Source organism: Lynx rufus, unplaced genomic scaffold, assembly GCF_022079265.1.
Source record: "Lynx rufus isolate CCGP_SWC_20201006 ecotype Redwood Valley unplaced genomic scaffold, mLynRuf1.p SCAF_5, whole genome shotgun sequence".
In the NCBI taxonomy this organism is placed as follows: Eukaryota; Metazoa; Chordata; class Mammalia; order Carnivora; family Felidae; genus Lynx; species Lynx rufus.
This window is the reverse complement of record NW_025814867.1, coordinates 6,869,542-6,894,199: the sequence shown is the minus strand read 5'-3', so window position 1 is coordinate 6,894,199 and position 24,658 is coordinate 6,869,542. Positions and strand designations below refer to the sequence as shown.

The following is a 24,658-nucleotide window of genomic DNA, read 5'->3' as shown; positions in this document are numbered from 1 at the left end:
CACTACCCGTCACCCAACATGTTTATTGATTTAAGAGCTTCTTTATGGGGGCGCTTGGGCGGCTCATTTGGTTAGGCGTTCGACTTCGGCTCAGGTCATGATCTCACTGTTTGTGAGTTCGAGCCCCGCGTTGGGCTCTGTGCGGACAGCTCAGAGCCTGGAACCTGCTTCAGATTCTATTTTTCCCTCTCTCTCTCTGACCCTCCCCCTGCTCATGCTCTGTCTCTTTCTCACCCAAAAGTGAATAAAGCATTTTTAAAAACTAAAAAAAAAAAAAAAAACCCATCTTTATGGCATCTCTCCCCTTATCCAATCCTGCCACCAGATTTTTCAACAGAGCAAATGACAGCACATCATTTCATCCACCGATATTTCAAGACATATCTCTTTTTAAACATAAACACAGTCCATGATCACACCTAAAAAGTTTAACATTACATCTTTAAGCTTGTCAAGTACCCAGTCAACATTCAGATTTCTTTGAGTCTTTCACTTTCTTAAAATATTTATCTTTCATCCTTTGATCAAGTGATCTTAAAGTTTGTTTCTTTTCAAATCAGGATTAAAATCAGGTCCTCCCGTTTGACAGCTTCCTTGCCATCTGGAATGACAAGATGTTCCAGGGCTAAGTGGTATCACTCCTGTGCCAGATCAAGAATCAGCCATTTCTCTAAGGAGTTCTGTTTTTTTTTGTGGGGGTGGGGTGGGGAGGTGGTATCCCAAGATCACAACCTGGAACGCTCATTGCCATTGCTTCTAGGATTTTTCAGTGGCCAGAGCTATTCACATTTAGGACTTCAAGGAAATGTACGTAGAAATATGAATACTGGTCATTCAAGTTGAGAACTATAAGGTTTTCACTTAACCTCTTCTCTGATAATAACTTGAATCTCTTCCTTCCCATGCTGAGAAAACCGATTCTCACGGGCATAGGAAATGATAGAATTAACATTTTCCATGATTACTCATTTTTGCTTTATACCCCAACACACACACAGGACAGTCTCAGAATAACAGCACTAATACATACTGTCATGATGCATATGATTACTGAAGACGCATATCTGCCAGGCGTCCTGAGACAATCTGGTTAACTTCTAGGGCTGCATTTTTTTTTTTTACAAAAAAAAATGTATTTATTTTTTTTACGGTGGTACAATATACATAACATAAAATTTACCACCTTAACCATTTTCCATGTACAGTTCAGGGGTATTAAGTACATTCATAATGTTGTGCAATCATCACCCCTACCCATCCCCACAACTCTTTTCGTCTTGTAAAACCGAAACTCTGTACCTGTTCAACCCTGCCTCCCCATTTTCCTTCCCCCTCCCCCAGCCCTTGGCAACTCCCATTCTACTTTCTTTTGCTATGAATTTGGCTGCTCTGAGTACCTCGTGTAAGTGGAATTCTATGGCATTTGTCCGTTTGTGATGGACTTATTTCCCTCAGCATCGTGTCCTCAAGGTTCGTCCGTGCTGTAGCGTATGTCAGAATCTCCTTTTTTAAGGCTGAAGAATATTCCACCGCGTATATATGCCGCATTTTGCCCAGCCGCTCAGCTCTTGATGGACGGTGAAGCAACCTGGGTTGCTTCCACATTTTAGCTTTCGTGACTAGAGCTGCCGTGAACATCGGTGTGCAGATATCTCTGACTCCCGGTGGTGAGCATTTTTGTTTTTCGTAGGCCTGTTGCCTATTTATATGTCTTCTTTAGACAAATGGCTAGTCGAGTCCTTTGCCAGTTTCTGAATTGGATTGTTTTATTTATTTATTTATTTATTTATTTATTTATTTATTTAGAGTATAGTGGACACATGATATCACATTACTTTCAGGTGTAGCACATAGTGATTTGCCAAGGTTATACGTTACGGTGTGCTCACCACGGTGTGGCTGCCATCTGTCACTCTTCAACATTATTACAGTATCACTGCCTCTATTCCATATGCCGTGCCTTTTGTTCCCATGACTTATTCCCTCCATAACTGGAAGCCTGTATCTCCCACTCCCCTTCCCCCATTTTGCCCACCCCCCCTTCCCTCTGGCAATCATCACTTTGTTCTCTGTATTCTAGGTCTGATTCTGCTTTCTGTTTGTTTATCCGTTTGGTTTTTAGATTCCGCGTAGGCGTGAAATCATGTGGTATTTGTCTTTCTCAGTTTGACTTATTTTACTTAGCATAATATGCTCTAGACCCACCCAGGTGGTCACAAATGGCACAAACTCCTGCTTTTTTAATGGTCGCATAATATTGCACACATGTGTGCCATATCTTCCCTTTTTCTTAATGTCTATTTATTTTTGAGGGAGAGAGGAAGAGAGAGAGAGAGCGTGCCCTGCATGGGCAGAGAGGGAGAGAGGGAGACAGAGGATCCAAAGCGGGTTCTGCACTGACAGCAGAGAGCCCGATGTGGGGCTCGGATTCATGAACCGTGAGATCATGACCTGAGCCAGATTCAGATGCTTAACGGACTGAGCCACCCAGGCACCCGCCCCTGTAGTACATCTTCCTTCTCCATTCGTCTATCAATAGATGCTTAGGTTTCTTCCATGTCTTGGCTATTATAAATAATGCTACAATAAACATAGAGGTGTGTGCATCTTTTTAAGTTAGCGTTTTCATTTTCTCTTGGTAAATACCCAGGAGTAGAATTATTGGATCATATGCTATTTCTATTTTTAATGTTTTGGGGAACCTCCGTACTGTTTTCCACAGTGGCCGCACCATTTTGCATCCTACCAACGTGCGTGAGGGTTCCTTTTTCTCCACATTCTTGCCAACACTCGTTCTTTCTTATCCTTTTTATTTTAGTCATTCTGACAGGTGTGAGGTGATATCTCACTGTGATTTTGATTTGCATCAAGATCCCAACAGTGATGTTGAGCACTTTTTCATGTGTCTGTTGGCCATTTGTATGTCCTCTTTGGAAAAGTGTCTATTCAGGTTCCCTGTCCATTTTTTAATTGGGTTGTTGAGTTGTATAAGCTCTTTATATATTTCGGATATTTACCCTTACTGGATAAATCATTTGCAAAGGTCTTCTCCCATTTAGTAGGTTGCCTTTTTGTTCTGTTGATGGTTTTCTTCACCGTGCAAAAGTTTTTATTTTGATGTATTCCTGATAATTTATCTTTGCTTTTTTTCCCCCTTGCCTCAGGAGACATCTAGAAAAATATTGACAAAAATATTACACTCATTCATGATAAAAACTCTTAACAAAGGGGATTTAGAAGGAAATACCTCAACGTATTAAAGGCCATATACGAAAAGCCCACAGCTAACATCGTACTCAGTGGAGGGGAAACTGAGAGCTTTTCCTCTAAGATCAGGAAGAAGACAAAGATATTCACTCTTGGCACTTTTATTCAACATAGTACTGGAAGTTCCAGCCATGGCTGGAGACAAGAGAGTGAGACAAGAGAAAAGGAATGAGTCATCCATATTGTTAAAGAAGTTAAATTGCCACTATTTGCAGATGACATGAAACGATACAAACAAAATCCTAAAGACTCTACCAAAAAACTACCAGAAGTAATAGATAAGTTCAGTAAATGTGCAGGACACAAAATTAATACCCACTAATTGGTAGCATTTTAATACACTAATAATGAAGTAGCAGAAAGAGAAACTAAGAAAACAACTCCATTTACAATTACACTTAAAAGAATAAAATGCCTAGGAATAAATTTAATCACAGAGGTGAAAGATCTATACTCTGAAAACTACAAACATTGATGAAAGAAATCGAAGATGATACAAATGGAAAGATATTCCATGCTCATGGACTGGAAGAATTAATATTGTTAAAATGTCCATACTACCGAAAGCAATCTATGGATTCAATGCAATCCCCATCAAAATACCAACAGCATTTTTTCACAGAACAAGAACAAATAACACGAAACTTTGTGTGGAACCACAAAAGACCCTGAAGAGTCAAAGCAATCTTGAGAAAGAAGAACAAAGCTGGAAGTATTGCAATTTCAGATTTTAAGATATGCTACAAAGCTGTAGTAATCAAAGCAGCATGGCACCAGGGCACAAATAGACACACAGACCAATGGAACAGGATAGAGAGCCCAGAAATAAATACATGCTTATCTGGTGAATTAATCTGTGACAAAGGAGGCAAGAATATACAATGGGTGAAAAACAGTCTCTTCAATAAGTGGCGTTGGGAAAACAGGACAGCTACGCGTAAAAGAATGAAACTGGACCACTATCTAACACCATACCCCAAAATAAACTCAAAATGGATCAAAAACCTAAATGTGAGACTTAAAACCATAAAATTCTAGAAGAGAACACGGATAGTCATTTCTCTGACATTGGCTGTTTGGTTTTTTTTGTTTTTTAGTTTTAGGAGTTTTCCATATATTCTGATTAATCTCTTATCAGATACATGATTTCTGATATATAAGGGGCACCTGGCTGGCTGAGTCAGTGAAGCATGTGACTCTTGGTCTCAGGTTTGAGTTTGAGCCCCATGTTGGGTATAAATATTACTTAAAAATAAAATCATAGAAAAATATGTATATGATATATACATATATAAAATAAATACATATACATATATATATGTAAATATTTCCCCCCATTCTGTGAGTTGCCTTTTGGCTCCACTGATAATGTCTTTTAATGTACAAAATTTAAAAATTTTCATGAAGTCCAATTTGTCTCTTTTTAATTTTGTTCTCTGTGCCTTTCACATCACATGCAAGAAATCATTGCCAAATCTAACGTTGTGAAGTTTTTGTCCTATGTTTTCTTCTAAGAGTTTTATTGTTTTAGATCTTACCTTTATGTCTTTGATCTTTTTTGAGTATTTTTTGTGTGTGTGTGGTGTTAAGGATTTACCTTTATTCTTAGTGCTGGGAAAATTGGGGATATCCAGTTTCCCCAGCACCATTGTTGAAAACACTGCCATAAGGCTGTATATTTTTGGTCTACATTGGTAGTGGTGAAAATTCAAATCCCACACTGTCATCAAGGCAGGCCTGGATTCACAAATTATCAGGGAAGACTGGATATTTACCCTGAGTCCAAACTAAGTTTCCTACTTATCTTCCTCCACCAACAGACAGATTCTGTTTTCTTCTTCACCCTTTCATTGGTAGCACTTGGGGAGTCCCAGATTCATGGAGGCATCTTGGCATAAACCCACTGCCTTTTTCCCTCATGACTCCCTTATACTTATTAAGGCCCAAGATTCTAGTTTTTACAGAGATTAGCAAATGCTCTTGGCCCACAATGGCTTCAAGCTAGTTTCCTACTCTCTGTCTTTTTTGATCACTATTGATTTTCAGACCCTGGAGATTTTCCTGTCTTTTGTGCCAGTTTAGCTGTACATTTTAAAAGAATTTGTTCTGATTTACCCAGCATTTCTAGATATTTTACTCCCTCCCAAATTTTCCAGAAACAGAAATTCTTGTTCATATTTCTATTCTTTCTTGCTCAATAGTGACATTTAAAGCTCTCTAGTTGTTACTGTTTTCTGAGAATTGGTCGGAACAAATCTTATGAAATCCTATTAATGGTGGTATGTGCATTTATACACTTATTTGGGAGAATTTTAATTGCCACTTCGTGAGAGTTTTTGTTTAAATGTTTGTTACTAGATTTTTGTTGCACTGTGGTTTGATTTATGAAACCTGAAATATATTCAGTTCTTGTAAAGATTCCATGGCTGTTTGCAAAGAGTAGGTAATCTTTGTTCACATTCTAAAAAGTAAAATATAGCTGATAAAAGTGACATTATTTCCTCATTCCTTAATTTAAACCCTGTTACCTTTCAGCCTTCCCCTAGAGTCGCGCCTCTTTGGCTTCCCACTGGAATTTTAGGATAGAATGTAGTAGAACTTTGAAACTGTTTCTGAAAATTTAGAACTTGTTTCCAAAAAAAAAAATACTGTTAATGATAATTAGCTCTCATCTTCTCCATATACTTAGGTGGTGAAGATATTTTTATGACAGAAGAACAGAAGAAATACTATAATGCAATGAAAAAATTAGGATCCAAAAAACCTCAAAAGCCCATTCCGAGGCCTCTGGTGAGAGCAACTGATTTGTTCTAAACACATAGATCTATTAAGTAGTCTTGAGCTCAGATGTCTACTGTGCCATTCTCCTTTATTTTCTAAGTTTACACACATTATCTAAGAACTCCATAAAAACCCAGATACACTAGTGTCTTTAAGGAAATGAGACATTCAAATTCAATAATAAGAACTTGGGCAAAAAACCTTTCATTTGCTTTTTGGTAAGCGCACAATAGGTGTTTAGAATATGCTCATTGCAATGATGTGAACTTAACAGTTTAAATCTTTTTTTCTTTTTTAATTTCAAATTCCAGTGTGGTTAACGCACAGTGTTATATTAGTTTCAGGTGTAGAGTATAGTGATTCAACACTTCCGTACATCACTTGGTGATGATTGTGACAAGTGCACTCCCCCCCTTTTTTTTGTACGTTTATTTCTTGAGAGAGACAGAGAGAGAGAGAGAGAGAGAGAACACAAGTGGGGGAGGGGCAGAGAGACAGAGGGGGAGAGAGAGAATCCCAAGCAGGCTCCACACTATCATTGCAGAACCCAACGCGGGGCTCAAACTCACGAACCGTGAGATCGTGACCTGAGCCGAAATCAAGAGGTGGACGCTTAACTGACTGAGCCACCCAGGCGCCCCACGACAAGTGCACTCCTTAATCTTCATCACTTATTTCACCCCTCCCCCTACACAGCTCCCCCTGGTAATCCTCAGTGTGTTCTCTGCAGTTAAGAGTCTGTTTCTTGGTTTGTCTCTCTCTCTTTTTCCTCTCTTTGCTCGTTGGTTTTGTTTCTTAAATTCCCCATGCAAGTGTGATCCTATGGTGTTTGTCTTTCTCTGACTGACTTATTTCACTTGGCTCTAGCTCCCTCCATGTTGTTGCAAGTAGCAAAATTTCATTCTTTTTATGGCTGAGTGATATTCCATTGTGTATATCCACCTTTGCCCATTCATTAGTTGATGGACACTTGGGACTGTTCCCATAATTTGGCTATTGTAGATAGGCTGTTATAAATATCGGGGTGGATGTATCCCCCCAAATTAGTATTTTTATGTTCTTTGGGCAAATATCTAGGAGTGCGATTGTGGGACCTTAAGGTAGTTCTACTTTTAAGTGTTTGAGGAAACTCCATACTGTTTTCCACAATGGCTGCCCCGGTTTGCATTCACACCAACAGGGCAAGAGGGTTCCTTTTTCTCCATGTCCTTACCAGCACCTGTTGTTTCTTATGTTGTTAATTCTGCCCACCGTGACAGGTGTGAGGTGATTTCTCCCTGTAGTTTTGACTAAATCTTGACCAGTTTAAAATGTATTTATACTATATCCTTGACCGGTCTTTTCTGGTGTGAAGTCTAGGCCATGCCTACTGGTTTCCACCTCACCAGCATTTACCACGAAGTTTCTGTGTCGGGGGTTGACACACCTTTTTCCGCAAAGGGTCAGATAGTAAATATTTCAGGCTTTGCGGACCGTGTGGTCTCCACTCTGGCATTAGCACAAAGGCAGCCGTAGACAGTATTGAACTAATGGTCATAAAGCATGGCTGTGTTCTAGGGCAACTTGGTTTATAGACACTGAAACTTGGATTTCTTTAATTTTCACATGCTGACATTTTATTTTTTCTCGTGAGTTTTCCCCCAAACATTAAAAAAAAATGTGACACCCATGCTGAGCTCCCAGGCGACACAAAAACCAACTGCGGGCCAGATCTGACCCCTGCTCTCTGTGAATCGTGCTTTCTCAGGTAGTCTGGGGCTGTCTCAGGCTTGCAGCTTAATTGAGGCTCTGGAATTGGGGCACACCAGATTAAAAGGGGATGGCTAGCCATAGTTAGCAGCTCTGACAAGTGAGTTCCAAGGTAGGGAGGGGGCTGAAAAGTTCAGGAAGGCAATATGGAAGAGGGGCTTGATGTCTGCAGCATGTAGAGGACATAGAGACTTCCACTCGAACACGAGACCCCAAATGATCCAAGGTATGTTTCGTTTACTGCTATTCCCGTGACGCAGAATAGAGCGTGGCACAGCGTGTATTGTCCGTGACCATTAGCTGAGTGAGAGGTTATGTTCGAGGGTCCACACAGAGTCCACGCCACTAGGATTAAATATTTGCGTTGCGCTAAAAATACCTGTGAGTGTTCGGGCAAAGGGTTTAGAATTTATACCAGGAAGAATTTTTCACCGGGAGGTTAATGATATAACTATATTTGAGGAGGTTGTCATTTGACCTCGAGCCAACAAAAAAGACAGAGAGAATTTTTATTTGCCCGTGGGTGTTGTGCAACCGCTGATTCGGGACTGGTTGGTCCTAGGTTTGAAATTAACTGGAAGACTCAAGAGACACAGTATGTTCCCACGTATTTACCCGTCGACCTCGTAAAGGGTATGAAGCAAGCAAGGCAGCACACAGCCAGACAGATGTTGCAAGGGCACAGATGCAGCTTCTAGGCCTTTCCGCTGCACTTTGCATGCTAGGCTGCAAGCGCCGAGCTTCCAGTGGGCACGAGCTACTTTACCCCAGGGAAGCTGCCACCTCCGTGCTTGAACCGTGTCTTAGGGCGTTTGTGGCCCATGGATTGTCTGCGGGTAGGTGTCACCCCGTAATCCCCCGTGTAGCTGCAGCTTACCAGTCATAGCTTCACACCGAGCGATTCCAACAACCGAGTATCATTTCCCCAGTTAACGCATCACGTTTACGTTAACTTCTATGTTCCAGACAGCAGTCTTGCAAGAGGTAAATACATACTCCCCGATGTCCCTGAATTTAGGACTTTACATCAGCTGTTAGCACTTAACTTGCAACTTGATCTCCCTACTGACATTAAAAAAAATTTTTTTAAACGCTTATTTATTTTTGAGAGCGAGAGAGACAGACAGAGGGCAAGTGGGGGAGGGGCAGAGAGCGAGGGAGACACAGAATCCAAAACAGGCTCCAGGCTCCGAGCTGTCAGCACAGAGCCCGACGCGGGGCTCGAACCCACAAACTGTGAAATCATGACCTGTGCTGAAGTCTGGCCCTCAACCGACTGAGCCACCCAGGCGCCCCTCCTACTGACTTTTTTCAATCTCTAAAATCTAAATATTATCTTTGGAACAGATGAATAACAATTGCATGGGGGGGGGAATCTAACTGTTTTTACCTGAGCAGTGATGCATTTTCTTTTTAACAGTAGAGGAAGGGATCTGGAGTCATTTCTGATTCTTCCTGAACCATCCACACAGTGGTGGGGGGGAGGGGGGCTCCATTACCGGTTTAAAAATGATACTGAGGTGCAGGATTCACTGTACATTCTAATGCTTTTTTGTACATGCAAATGCTTTTTTTTATCTCTGCCAACTTAGCTACCTTGTATTCTTGATCTCCTCTGTTAGAGTTGAACTCTTAGGCCTAGGCTTACCCTCCCTCACTCTTAATTCTTGCCACTCACTGGGCTTCCCCGGACAGCGCCCTTAAAAGTACCTTTTCTCCAGTTCCTTTCTGACTTCCCAGATGCATTCTCACATAGCAAATGCAATTGACTTTCAAGTTTCTCCTCCAGACTCCTTTAATGATTCTGGGACAAAATTTGGAAGACACCAACTTACGTGTAGTATCCCTCCAGTGCTGTCCCTAACCCCTCTTCTCATTGCTCTCGCCCTTCCTGACTGATACCGTTCACTCTCATGGTTTTAAGTCATGTCGGCACTGGTGCCCTTGAACTCCACATCTGCGTTCCAGCTCTGCACCTGAGCTCCGTACCCATACCGTTACCTGCCCAGGGCCCTCGGATGCCTCACTGGTGCCTCAAACTCAATGTTCTCAGGACAGATCTTAACATCTCCCTCCGAAATTCCGCATTGTCTGCTCTGTGGCTGGCCCGGTTCCACCAGCCTGAGATGATAGCCTCAGCTTATCATTTTCCCGCAGCCACCGCCATGAAAACACACTCCTTCTGCATTTACTTCCCTCTTAGCTCTTCGACCTAAATGCTTATATCTCTCTCCACTATTACCACCACAAGCAACCATCATCTTTTGCCTGATTACCGTAACAGATGCTAGGGTTCTAACGATGATTCTTAGGGGTTTAGGAGTTTTCCAAGTAGACTGGCGTGTGTATATTTTGATTGGGTGATAATACAAAATACCTTAACATGTACATATATTATAAAACAATCAATTTATAGTCAAGCATGCCATGCAATATTAGTGTCTGAGTTTGTGTTCAAGAATAGCTTTCCACTAAGAGCAAAGTAGTGCTTCGCAGCCGTTAGATTACGGAAAATATAGTGGAATAGTTGAGTCATATCACTGCGTGTGGTGGGTTAGGTGTGCAAACTTGAGATAGAACCTGTACCAGAGCAACTGTGCATCGTATGGCCATCTGTGTACCAGCCACTGTGCAAGTTCACCATCAGTAATAAAATGAAATCATTTTTCCACTTCTGTCTTTAGTAATCATTGCCTCACAATCCCATTTACCTAGCCTTATTTTCAAGTGAGCCACATGTGGAACATTGGCATTCAAGAACTGCTCGCATACAGAGTTTGGGTTAAGTACAAGGTCTGACTATTCTGAATTAATGAACGGAGCCTTGGGGATGTGAATTCCATTTTGTCCAGCATACTTATGTGAGCAGGTATTATTGAAGTCAAAGTAAAGAAACAGATGAAGTATAGAGACCAAAGGTCATCTTTTTGTCATTAAATCCAACATGAGCTGTTCTATTTTAGCAAAACATCATCCATCATATCAAAGTTATGCTGTTACTAAGAATTTTTAATTTTTTGTGTTTTAAAATGGAATTAAAGCTGTAAGCCTACAGCTTAAAAGCAGTCATGTAATTAAATTTAAATGAACATGTATATGCAAGAATTTCTTGTTTAAAAAGGGTGTTCATTTTTCAAGAAACTGCTTTAATTGTAAGGGAGGACAAATTCTGTCGTGTGTGTCTTCCTTATGTACGTGACTTCGTTCTTACAATGCAAAATGATCTAAGATTTCTTTTTTTTTTCCCCCTCTCAGAATAAATGCCAGGGTCTCGCGTTCGACCTGGTCACAAACCAGGTCTTTGACGTCATCATCATCATCCTCATTTTCCTCAACATGGTTATCATGATGGCTGAATCAAATAACCATCCCGAAGACACAAAAGCCATCCTTGAGGATCTCAACCTGGCCTTTGTGGTCATCTTTACAATTGAGTGTCTCATCAAAATCTTTGCTTTGAGGCAATACTACTTCACCAATGGCTGGAACTTATTCGACTGTGTGATCGTGGTTCTCTCTATTGTTAGTAAGTAAAATCAGAAGCCAGAGGGGCCTTCATCTGAGAGCTAGAAGTAAATCTTATCATTTGGTAGCGTGTCCAGACTATCCGCACCGCCACAAATTAGGCTTAACGTGGATTCTGAAAAAATAGGTGTACTGATGCCATTCTCTCCTGGGAAGTTGCTAGGAGATACGGAGCAATTTTCATTCTCTTGACTGTTTACATGAGTGAAATAGAGAGTCCAATAAATGTGCGGATCCATTTATTCAGTAGAGAGAGACAAAGTTAAGATGACCTTAAAGTGTTTGTGGGGGTACCTGGTACAGTCACATAGTTGAGCCAAAGCTCTACCTTTCCTGTGCAACTATAAGCTCTCGTCAGCATCTTTTAGTTTCAAGGATTTCGCACTTAGTTCCCATGGTTTTCCTTAGTTCAAAATCCATGTGGATATCAGATCACAATTACTGTATCCCTGGGACATTCCTAGGCCCTCTCTCACCTCCTATACAGGGCCTCCATGGCTTCCAAATTGGGCTTCCAAGAGTGTGTCCTAAAGATAAGCAGAGCTTTCTCTTTATTCTGAATCCCACGTTAACCTAAACCACAGCATGAACGATGCTTGTCTCTACTGCTTGGACCCCATTCACCAACCAGCCTTACTCTATAATCAGTATATTTTTCTTAACATAAGCAGGATTATCTAGAAGATTTATGGAAGAAGAATACAGAAAAAAAAGAGCTGTTGCTGTATACCTTTTATAACACACATACATACACACACACATCAACTTTGAAATTATCTTCATGGCTAAACCGTGAGAGTTAACACTCTGGGTTTTTGCAGTTTGCTTTTAACTAAACCGATAATTTGACTTTTTATAATTGTGTGCAACCACCCAGAGGCCATTCTCGTAGTTCAAAAAGCAATGAAGATAATGAAAACTGATTTCACAAGTGGGAGCTTTTGTGCTCCTTCAGAAAGGATGGGTTCAACAGATATGCGAGATCAAAATATTTTGGTTCCTATCACTACGGCAGCAATGCCGATGTTTCCAAGAACGAGAAAATGGTACAGATGATAGTCTGTTCTGGCTTCTAAGCCATGAAACTTATGTAGATAAAGTTTAGCAATAGATCCTTGCACACGCCTACAGTGAAATGGATCGCTTATCTTCGTCAATCACTTCCAATCCCAAGTCCTGGTGAAACTGACAGCAACAGCAAAACCAGAAAACTGTGGTAAGGATGGGTCTGGCACAGCCCTCGGAGAACTTGAAGAGCCCTTCCTCCAAAATGTAGAGAGCAGCTCACTTATCCCACCACTTACTGAGCTCCTTCCAGGCAGTGCCAGCCATTGTGCAGTTTGTGGGAATATCTCTTACTTCTGTCCTTTGAACAACTGCTAGGCAATTTGAACAGACCCCAGCAGAGCCCTGTATCGCATTTTGCTCCAGTGGATGAGAAAATGCATGCGCTGAGCCAAATCCTACTCACCGATGTGGGCAGCATTTTATCTGCCTTTGCCAGTAGATAGATATGCCACCCAACACTAAGCTTCTACGCTTTCTCAAGCTCTTTCCTAAGCTTTTAGATAAATACAAAATGAGTGCGAGTCAAAGTGAATCTCTCTAGGAGTTAACGAGGCAGGTGACGTATTGAGACTTACTCACCTTAAAGAGTCAGAAACCGAGAAATTAGCTGCACACCAAATCTCATGGTACCCAGAAGAATTGAGCTCAGATAACGGACGGATTACTGTTGGCTCAATTAGTCAGAGAAATATTCGTGGAGGAGGTGGCCTTAAAGGGTGGACCTCCTCCAGTTGTTGCTAAATTGGAACTTAATAAATTCCACATCTACCAGCGTTGGCTGCAAAATTAACATGTGAATTTAACTTCATTGGCACAACAGGGCAGTTGGTGAAGTATATTATCCACCACTTCTCTTTAGTCATTAGGTGATAGCAGACAATTCTGGCTGCCCACCCCCCCTAATGACCTCAGAGGACCCCCCAGAGCAAGACCAAGGCCATATCTACACAGGGTAAGCAGGTTCCAGCCGTTCTATAATATTTAGGCCAAAAAGTGAGCTGTTTCAAATCCTGTATCATTTCCTTCCACAGCAGGCGATGAGAGAACAGGATGACATTTTAGGGCAAATATTCAGCTGTTTGCAGAAACCTCTGCTCGAGATGCTCTTTTGGGGGGTGTCCACAGCAATACGGAAAGTATCTCCAGTCCCTCAAGCTTTTTGAGCAGACCCCAGGAGTCCTTCCTTGGGATGAGCATTGACAAATATGAGACGCCCATTGCAGCTTCCGCCCAGATTTGAGCCTCCCAACACCTTCTCCCTCCAGCCCTGTCATCACCTGTAGCAGGCTGTGCTCACATTCCCCTACACAAAGAGTAACTGGCCTTTTTAAGGAGTTTTGGGGTTAGGGTTTCCACAGTTTCTGATGACAGCTCAGGTTCAAGCCAACCTTCGGTAACAGACACTTCTCCCTGCGCTCTAATCTGAAGGACTCCATCCTTAGTTTACCTGTTTTCCATCTGTTTTCCACTTCCATTTCCAACAAATATGGAAAACTATTTATCCCGTGAATGACTTTCAATACCCGGCACAGAAAATGTACTTCGAGTGTATGAGATAACTCACAAAATAGCCTTTTATAAACTGCATTCTCTTTCCATTCCTTGGGTGCCTTCAATATTTTAGATCATCTCCTATTCCATCCAAAGTCCCATCTTAAAGTTGTACAGTGCTTGGAAATTATTTTCCAAGTTAAGGCACAGATAGATATTGCCCTGATATGGGTAAGCGTGCGGTGCGTAAATTGCAAAGTACCGAGAAAAGTCGGTCACGCTAAGATTCCGAGGCAGGAGCGACAAGCTGGATCTGAAAGCAGTGTGCCTGCTGGAAATTAATCGACCTATCTCCTTCTCCTAAGGTGCCATGGTTTCTGCCTTGGAGAACCAGCAGCACATTCCCTTCCCTCCAACGCTCTTCAGAGTTGTGCGCTTGGCTCGGATTGGTCGGATCCTGAGACTTGTTCGGGCAGCACGAGGAATTAGAACCCTCCTTTTTGCTCTGATGATGTCCCTTCCCTCTCTATTCAACATCGGTCTTCTGCTTTTTCTGGTTATGTTTATCTATGCCATTTTTGGTATGAACTGCTTTTGCAAAGTGAAGGAAGGGTTTGGAATTGATGACCTATTCAACTTCAAGACTTTTGTTGGCAGCATACTCTGTCTCTTCCAGATCACCACCTCGGCAGGCTGGGATGCCCTCCTCAGGCCCATGCTGCAATCAAATGATTCATGCAACCCCAACTTAGACAGCCGTCACCTCCCTGCCATAGCCATAGCCTACTTTGTTAGTTACATCATCATTTCCTTCCTCATTGTTGTCAACATGTACATTGCTGTGATCTTAGAGAACTTCAATACTGCCACTGAAGAAAGCGAGGACCCTTTGGGTGAAGATGACTTTGAAATATTCTATGAAGTCTGGGAAAAGTTTGACCCAGAGGCAACACAGTTTATCAAGTATCCCGCCCTTTCTGACTTTGCCGATGCCCTTCCTGAGCCTTTACGGGTGGCAAAGCCAAACAGATTTCAGTTCCTAATGATGGACTTGCCCATGGTGAGTGGAGATCGCCTCCACTGCCTGGATATCCTCTTCGCGTTCACCACTAGGGTACTTGGTGACTCCAGCGGCCTGGACAGCATGAAAGCAATGATGGAGGAGAAGTTCATGGAGGCCAACCCTTCCAAGAAGTTGTACGAACCCATAGTCACCACCACCAAGAGGAAGGAAGAGGAAAGATGTGCTGCTGTTATTCAAAAGGCCTTTCGAAAATACAAGCTGAAGATGTCCATGTGTGCCTTAGAAGACGGGCCTCGTTCACCACTCCAGACACTCTGCAACGGAGACCTCTCCAGCTCCGGGGTGGCCGAGGGCAAGGTCCACTACGACTGAGCCCCTACCTCACAGCCTCACAACCTTGCCTCCGGCCTCTCAGCTCCAGGGGTCCACAGCTCGGTGTGTGAACAAGCAACTGACTCCCCAAAATAGCCATCCCATTTCTTTTTCTGCCTAAAAGAAGTGATATGTCAATGTGTATTTCAAATGGTTCTTACAGAGATACACGATAAGGCTGCCTGACTATCAACCACTGGCAGTATCTTAGCAAGGAAGACACTAGAAGGGCTGTAGAGGACACGCCAATGTTAGGATTGAAACACAGTTCAAATCATGGAGAAAAAAAAGAATAAACAAAACAAAAACCACATTAAAACTGTAGATGGTGTTTTTCGATATTGTTTCTAAGCACATTGTTCAATACCTTCGTTCAGTGTTTTCCCCAATGCAAGTATGTGGCTTATCCCATATAACTCCTTTGCATGATGAGTAAAAATTCAAAACCTGCCAATAAATAAATAACCTATTGCAGATATTTTTTTTACCAGCCATTAGTGTTTTGGTTTTGTTTTGAACCTAAGGCATGATCTTGACTTCTCAGTTACCACCCTATCTTTCACCAGCTGCAATCTCCGTTATATACATTTCGAAAAAATAAATAAATAAATGAGACTTTTAGTTGGCCTTTCATTCAGATGGCACACTAAAAAAACATCTTGTTTGGCGGTGGTCTAGTCATTTAAAAGTGGTGCTTTGCTTCGAATTTCGGTGGAAGCCAGTCATCTGCTGATAAATGTATAGCAACTGGCTCTTCAGGAAAAAAAAAAAAAAGGGCCACGATTTGTAACATGTACTGATTTCTGTGGTGAACTCTCCCATCAGGCCTGATTTCAGGCTACCGACATGATATTACTGAATGTGGAGCGGGGAAGAGATGCCCGACCAGTTCTCATGAGCTGGCCCCAGCACACCACTGGCTGGAACCAGTAAGAAAGCCTCCCTTAATGGGGCGCCTGGGGGGTTTAGTCGGTTGGGCGTCCGACTTCGGCTCAGGTCGTGATCTCATGGTTTGTGAGTTCGAGCCCCGCGTCAGGCTCTCTGCTGACAGCTCAGAGTCTGGAACCTGCTTCGGATTCTGTGTCTCCATCTCTCTGTGCCCCTCCCCAGCTTGCACTCTGTCTCTCTCTCAAAAGTAAATAAACATCAGGGGAAAAAGAAAGAAAGCCTCACTTAAAATATCTGCAGTGGCCACCTTGGGCAGGGAGAGCACCTTCTTAGCCACACACGGACCCCGGGGTGGGGGAGCCGTAGCGGGTGAGCTGATGAGCCCTACATTCAGTTCTGGCTGAATGGGTGAAATGCAGTCCAGAGAACCAACCAGGCCTCTCAAAAGGCCCAGGACCTCCCTAAAAACCGGAGGTGTCTACAGACCAAGACAGACTTGGCAAGAGGCTGCCCTGGGGGCGGAGAACCTACCTCGTGACAGTGGAGGCGTGGAGGAAAACCCTGTGCAAACCGGGGCTGCAGGCAGGCTGGAGGGGCCGGTGCCTGCCAGCGGCCCCGGGTCTCGGGTCTGAGCCTCTGACCTGCTGCTCCTTGTCGCGGGGAGGGCACAGGCTCTGCTTCGCTTTAGCCACAGGCTGAGCCACGCTTCCTTCACTAGATGGCAGCAAATGCCCGACGTGCTCTTTTCCGAGCGCTGCCCGGCACCTGTGTGTGAGCCTGGCACTGGGAGACCCAAAGGGCTAAGGGAGGAGAGCCAAGGCGGGAGAACTATCCAAATCCTGGGCGGGTGCTAGAAGTCTCTCTCCTCTGAGGGAGCTCGCACCGTGCGGGGCTCCAGGATACCCCCAGGACACAGGGACGATACTCTGTCCTCCTGGGGCTAAGCTGCATGTCCAGGGCAAACAGTCCTACAGGCACAAGAAGCCAGGCGTCTTGTCTTCTGAGTTGTATTTCCAGGCAAATCAGCCCCTGCTGAATTCAGTCGACAGCCATGTCGCTGAGGGCCAGTGCAGGACCACCCTGGGTAAACTGCTCACAGCCAATAGCCCTTAACGTCACGAGCACATACGCTGGTGGGGAGGGGAGTTAGACAAGGACTCATGGGATAATAATACAATGCAACGTAACAGGCGCGGTAAACCAGGGACATCCCTCTGTTCTCGAGAGTGTGACTGTAGTAGGCAAGCTCCCGGGAAGGCTTCACAAGAGAAAGTGGGGTACCCGACGTGACACTGATAGATGTGCAGGATTGTGGCAAGGGAAGCTGGCTCGGGAGGGTGTTGAAGTGGAGACGGCAGAGGTGGCGCCGTGGAGGGGAAGGAGAAAGGTGTAGAAGGTGTAAGGAAGGACCAGCCATCCAACTGACCCATTGGGACGTAAGAGCACCTTGGTGGAGCAGCCCCCACAGAATCTTGGAAACGGGCTGTTCTCTGAAGAGCCTTAAATGCCAGGGTGAGGAGTTATAACATATTTAGGTAATAGGGAGGCACTGAAGGTGTTTGAAACGGGGAGAACAACTAATCAGAGGACGCAGGGTGGAATACAGTGGAAAGAGAGCAGAATACTGGTCTTGTAGGGGAAGAGGCACTGAGGAGGGAGGCAGGGGCAATGCAGTGTGACCCTAGGATGCTTGTGCCCACTGACCGGCCGTGGTGGAGGGATCCAGGGGGAACCTTAGGATTTGAGGGTCAAGGTGACAGGGTAGACAGCAGTACAAGTTGCCAAGTTCATGACTATAGGAGGGCAAGAGGTCGTTTGATTTCACGGGTACAGCAGAGGAAATTTTTTATATAAATTTTTTTTAATGTTCATTTATTTTTGACAGAGAGAGAGAGACAGAGCATGAGCGGGGGAGGGGCAGAGAGAGGGGGAGACCCAGAATCCGAAGCGGGCTCCAGGCTCCGAGCTGCCAGCACAGAGCCCGACACGGGGCTTGAACCCACAGACCGACCGTGAGATCACGACCCGAGCCGAAGTCGGACGTCCAACCGACGGAGCCACCCAGGCACCCCTGGCAGAGGAAATTTTTTATTTATTTTTTGTATTTTTTACCAGTTCGGAACATTTTCAACAGTTGGGAACATTTTGAAGGTTTAAGATGCCGTCCAAGTGACGGTGTCCAGCCAAGACCGCGAGGATAAGGCATGAGCAGGGATGGCGTTTGAAGCCCCAGGAACAGATGAACTCATGGAGGAGAGGAGCATACCCAGATCTAGAAGGAGGCAGAGGCCTCGCCCCGGGGGACATGCTTTCAGAGGGTAAAGACGAGGAGGAGAGACAGTTCGGCCAAGGGCGTGGGGAGGCAGGGGAAGGGAAACACGATGCCAGGCCGTTTGGGCGTGGAGCGGGCTTCACGAGAAATTCACGGCCAACGGGATGAGTTACGTGGTCCCACCTTCCCACCCCTTCCACCAAGAAGCAAGCCAGGAACCAGGACGCGGGGTCGTTGGGTTCCAGGAAAGGACCCCAGTGCCCGCTCTTCTCCCTGTCTGTGGAGCAAGCATGAGACCTTGCCGTATACACAGTCCGGACTCGGGAGCCGGCTGCTCTGGGGAGCCGTCTTGGAATGTCAGCCACTCGTGCTCGGTGCCCTTGGGAAAGTTGAAATCCTGTGCGAGCTCCTCCCGCTCAAGGAGGGGGAGCCGCCGGTCCCGGAGAGCTTGTTGCCTGGCAACACAGAGAGAAGCGCCAGGGTCATTCACTGGGCAGTCCTGTCCCCGTGGCTGCACAAGGAGTAATCAGAGAGGCGGTAAGGAAACGAGAGCTAACATTTATTGAGCGCTTATTCTGGACCCGGTGCCACTTTACCGGGACGACCCCGTTTCATCGGCACAACGGCTCTATTAGAGACTGGTTTTAATCCTCACCGTTCTAATGAGAAAACTGAGGCATGTAGGGGGTATAAGAGGCCTGTTCAAGGCCACCTAGCCAACGTGGGGCCCTGGCAGGATTCAAACCCAAGCAGTCGGGCCACAGAGCGCAAGCTGTCAGCCGCTGCCCTCCACTGGCCAGACACAAAGGGGTAGTGTGACTGGAGTCGAGGGGGAGGGGACAGAGTCTCCCCGGTTACGTCCGTGGACCTTTCGCCACCCCCCTCTTCTCCTCTGGAGATAACGCATGTTTTCCAAGTTCTTGCATTGTGGAAACATCCCCTACAGCGGGGGGACACAGATGCTGCCCCCCCACCCCCTCCCACCCCGCACATGTCACATCCTCAGTTCTGTCCATGTACTCGGTTCCCTAACATTTTGATGTAGTTTCCATCCTTTTCTCGCTCTCCCCCTCCTTCTCCAGACAAACTCTGGTTAGTCTATCTCCTTTTGGACAATATACGTATGGCTATTAATGTCAGCTTCAAGCGTGCTAACGTGACCGCGATGGTACAAGAGGTATCGTGGGGGTGCTGATTTAGTCCACCGTAATCTCCATCCCCGGCCCAAGCCACCCGGGACAAGCACACAGTCCCCCGAAAACCACTATGTCTGCTGAGCCGTTGGAAGTTCGAATGCCCTTACCTCCTCTAAGCTCTTTTCGTATTTTAAAATCACTTCCGGATCCAAATGTTAAAATCACTTCCGGATCCAAATCACACTGATGCACTCTATTTTTTTCCCAGCTTTATTGAGGTATAAAAATTGTGTATATTTAAGGTACACAGCATGATGGTTTGAGACACGGATACACTGTGAAATGATTACCGCAATCAAGCTAATTCCCACGTCCAACGCCTCACTTAGTTTCTTAGCAAATGTCTGGTGTATGACACAGTGTTATTAACTATAGTCACCTTGCTGTACGTTCAATTCCCAGAACTTAATTCATCTTGCAACTGAAAGCTTACACCCTTTAACCTGGCTATGTTTCCCTTTCTTCACCCCACCCACAGCTCCTGCTGACCCCCTTTCTACTTTCGGGTTCTATGAGTTTGATGTTTTCTAGATTCCACAGATAAGTGAAATCATGCAGCATTTGTCTTGCTGGGTCTGGCTTACTTCAGTTAGCATAATGCCCTCCTGGTTCTTCTATGTTGTCACAAATGACAGGATTTCCTTCTTTTTTCATGGCTACGTGATATTCCATTACCATTCCAAATGATATTTCGTTCACATTTTTAAAATCTGTTTATCTGTTGATGGACTCTTAGGTCATTTTTACATCTTGGTGGTTATGAATAATGCTGCAATGATAATTGGCGTGCAGATACTTCTTTGAGAAAGTGATTTCATTTCCTTTAGATATATATCCAGTAATGGGCCTGCTGCATTGTACGGTTAGTTCTATTTTTTATTTTTTGAGGAACTTGCATAGTGTTTTCCACAATAGCTGTACCAATTTACATTCCCACCAACAATATACAAGGGTTCCTTTTACTCCACACCTTTATCGACACTTGTTACATCTTATCTTTTTGATAATAGCCATTATTATTATTATTTTTTTTTTTTGAGAAAGAGTGAGTGAGTGAGGGGCAGAGAGAGAGAGCGAGAGACAAAGGGAGTGAGAGTGCAGAGCCTGGAATGGGGCTCAAGCCATCTGATGCGGGGCTCGAACTCACAAACTGTGAGATCATGACCTGAGCCGAAGTCGGTTGCTTCACCAGCTGAGCCCCCCAGGTGCCCCTGATAATAGCCATTCTAACAGGGGTGAGGTGATATGTCATTAGTTTTGACTTGCATTTCCCTGATAATTAGTGATATTGAGTACCTGTTGGCCATTTTTTATATCTTTTTCGGAAAAGTGTCTACTCAGATCCCTTGTGCATTTTTAAATTGCGTTATTTGGTTTTTTGCTATTGAGTTCTTTATATGCTTTGGATATTAATCCTTAATCTGATATATGCTTTGCAGATATTTTCTTCCATTCCATAGGTTGCCTTTTCTTTTGTCGATGGTTTCCTTTGCTGTGCGGAAGCTTTTTAGTTTGATGTAGTCCCACCTGTTCATTTTGGCTTTGTTGCCTGTGCTTTTGGTGTCATATCCAAAAAATATCGCCAAGACCAATGGCAAAGAGCTTTTCCCCTATGTTGGCCTCCAAGAGTTTATGGTGTCAGGTCTCAGGACTTTGGATTGGAGAATTTAATCCATGTGCATGTAATTACTGAGAAGTAAAGACTTACTATTACCATTTTGTTAATTGTTTCTGTCTGTTTGTAGTTCCTTTCTTCCTGTCATTTTCTTCCTTTGTTATTTATTTTTCATAGTGGTGTGAAAGGCTTTAATTCCTTTCTCTTCATCTTTTGCGTATCTCTTGGCAGTATTTTGCGTTTGTGTGGTTATTACCACGAGGCTTACATAAAACATCTTATGGCTCTAACAATCTCTTTAAAACTAATAAAAACTTACATTCAATCACATACAAAACCCTATACCTTTACCTCTCCTGTCGCCACATTTAATGATATTGACATCACGCCTTGTATCTCTTTATATTGTGTATCCATTAACATGTATTGTAGTTACAGTTATTTTTAATACTACTGACTTTTAACTTTTATACTAGAGATAAAAGTGGTTTATACACCACCGTGATAGTGTTATAGTATTTTGAGTTTGACTATATATTTACCTTCACCAGTGAGTTTTTGTTTTGTTTTGTTTTTGTTTTTTAAGTAGTCTCCATGCAACCCGGGGCTTACGCTCACTACCCTGAGATCGAGACCTGAGCTGAGATCACGAGTCAGATGCTTAACCAACTGAGCCACCCAGGCACCCCTTTCCTTATAGCAGTGAATTTTATACTTTCATGTGTTTTTATGTTGGTGCTTAGCGCCCTTTCATTTCAAACCGCAAACAAGTCAAATGTCCATGAACAGGTGAATGGATAAATGAATTGTGGTATATCCATCCAATGCTTTACTACTTGGTACAATGGAGCAAACTATTTGTACAAGTCATAACATGAATGATGCTCGAAATAATTATTCTAGGTGAAATAAACTGGATACAAATGAATACGGGCTGCATGTTTCCATTTCTATAAAACTCCGGGAAACGTAAACTGAACGGTAGTGACAGAAAGTCAATCAGCGGGGATCAGGGGCTGGGGGAAGGAAGGGTTTGTAAGAGGGAGGACAAAGGTGAATGAGGAAACTTTGGGGAATGATGGATATGTTGACTATCTTGATACTGGTGATCGTTTTATAAGTGAATAATAAATCAAAATTTATCCAATTGTACACTTTAAAAATGTGCAGTTCATGGTATGTCAATTATATGTCAATAAGCCTATATATAAAAAAAAAAAGGGCCAGCTCTTGAGTTTTTTGGATCTAAGTGGAAGTCTCCATAAACCTCTGGATCTTTATTTCAGCGCTCAAGTCCGCAGGGGCAGGCTGCTACTGTTCCGGGGAGGGCTGCTAAGCCTTGCCACCTGCACATCAAAGGTGATACCCTGCCTGGGGTTGGGGGGGGGGGAGGAGCTCTTGGGATAAGACCTGGGGTAAGTCCCTCATTGAGGAATGACAAAGCTCAAAAAACTTCAAGACATCATCTTGACCAACTCCTCATTGCCGTGTGTAGAAAAGAAAACCGATGCCCTGAGATTGGTAGTGATCCAACCCAAGGTCCATGACTGATGGTGGGACAGGTTCAGGGACGGAATGGTGAGTGAGCATGGTCAGGGGAGGGAGGGATGCTCCCTATGAGCAGGGACTGCGTTACATGTCTCTTCTCCCCTCCCCTGCAGTGGGCACTCATCCAACAGGCTTGACTGCCTGAGGGCTGTTGGGTAGGTGCTCTTGGCTCCCATCACCCCCCCTCCTTCCCCTAGATTTAATGAGAATCAGGCGGCCACTGAACCCTGCATCCTGATCTGCATTCTCTCCCAGGGCCTCACCCCTCTTCTCTCTCCCAGGAGAGGACTCCACACTGCAGCCCCGAGGATGAGCTTTCTGCACCCCAGACACAGCCCCAAGAGGCAGGAAATGCCAGGCACTTTCCTTCTCCCTACAGACCTTGTGAGCTCATTCTGGTAAAAATTTAATGCCTAAAAGTCAATTACACTTAAGAACGCTCTGATGAGCCCCACAGCAGCCTTTTCTCAGAGCCACCGGGGCCTGCAGCTGCTTTCCGGATCCTTCTACGCGATGCTGAGAAAACCTCCCCGCCCTTCCTCACAGCACAGCAGGGGCCTGACCTCCTGCTTTGCCCCCAACTTGCTAAGTGACCTGGAGCAAGTCCCATCCCCTCTGTGGGCCTAACTTTGATGTGCAGAAAAAAAGGAAAGGCTGCTTGGGATCCTCTCTGAGACGCGTGCTTGGCTCTTTCATGCTCACAGCTCCGCACGCCCGCTGGGTGAGCAGAGTGAGAACAAGAGGACACCCCAGGGTAGAGACCTGGGGTGCGACGGCCAGGGCCAGAAATGCCAAAACACACAAGTGCAGGGTGGGGGGGGGAAGGGGAGAGATTCTGGATGCGTTTCTGTTCTCTTAGAGGGTGACTACTTTACAACGAACGCACAGAGAGTTCTGCAAAACACAGTGCAGGTTACAGTGACCTGGCCACCTTTCCTGTGTGGCATCCAGCTCCCGGTGCCATTGCAGCTGTTTCATCAGCCGGCCCCGCGTGTGCACAGCTGGCTCCAGGCAGGGGCTACATGGCTCAGACAGGCCCGGGGAGAGAAAGAACGATGGCGCCTGGGTCTTCCATGATGGGCACTTTACCTCTGATCTAGCCATTCGTTGCTTCCCATTCAGGCCCTGCCATCCCTCAGCGGGTCTCTGCATAATCCTGGAAATGTCCTCGCCTTCCTGTTCCCTGCCAAAGCAGCTCTGGGCTCGACCGCAGGAACCTTCTCTGCCTCACTGCACTCTGAGATGCCTTGGAAGATTTCTATCCTTAAACTCTACACATGCCAGCACTACGCAGGGAACAGCGCAGACACGATGTGGAGACTCTGGAACCGTGGGCTTTGTCTGCTCCCCCATCCCACCACGGGGGCCCCCCACTGCATAAAAAATCCTGGATAAGACGCCGGTGGCCCCGAGAGGTTCGTTCCATAGCCTAAAAGGCAGCTCTTTTGAGCCAGGGGAGACCTTCCCTATGGGGCACAAGAGCGTGATTCTGTTCTGCGTTGAGGCTGCTTCAGAAATGTGGGACAGTGTGTGAACCGGGGGAGTCTGGGGAAGAACCACTGTCCTCAGTGAGGGCCTTGGACAGCGCGAGCCTGGGGACTGAGGAAGGAATAGAAGAAGAGGGAGATGGGATGGAAAGGGGGCAGGTGGGAGGGGTAGATGGCAGAATAGAAGACTCAGGTCTGAGTTAGTCCACAAAACACCAGGAGAGGCATCTTCCCGCCTCCCCCCGCTCATCAAATGGGATCAAGGGGAGAGCCAAAGCGAGTGCAGTACAGGTAAGAGTCTCTAGGCTGGCAGCTCGGGGTGGTTCATTTAGCCTTATTTCTAGGCAAGTTTCCTTGAAGCGGCAAATGCTGCCT

The 24,658-nt window shown here is 44.7% G+C and overlaps 1 protein-coding gene across 1 annotated transcript in view; it reads left to right on the top strand.

Moving 5' to 3' along the window:
- The window catches only part of SCN11A (sodium voltage-gated channel alpha subunit 11), an 84,647-nt gene extending 69,340 nt beyond the window's left edge, over positions 1-15,307 (top strand). The window contains exons 24-26 of the mRNA XM_047099412.1: positions 5,957-6,057; positions 11,053-11,323; positions 14,247-15,307. Coding sequence (XP_046955368.1) covers positions 5,957-6,057; positions 11,053-11,323; positions 14,247-15,277 — 1,403 coding nt within the window. The 3' untranslated portion in view covers positions 15,278-15,307. The remainder of the gene's footprint in view (positions 1-5,956; positions 6,058-11,052; positions 11,324-14,246) is intronic.
- The last annotated feature ends 9,351 nt before the right edge of the window (positions 15,308-24,658 follow it).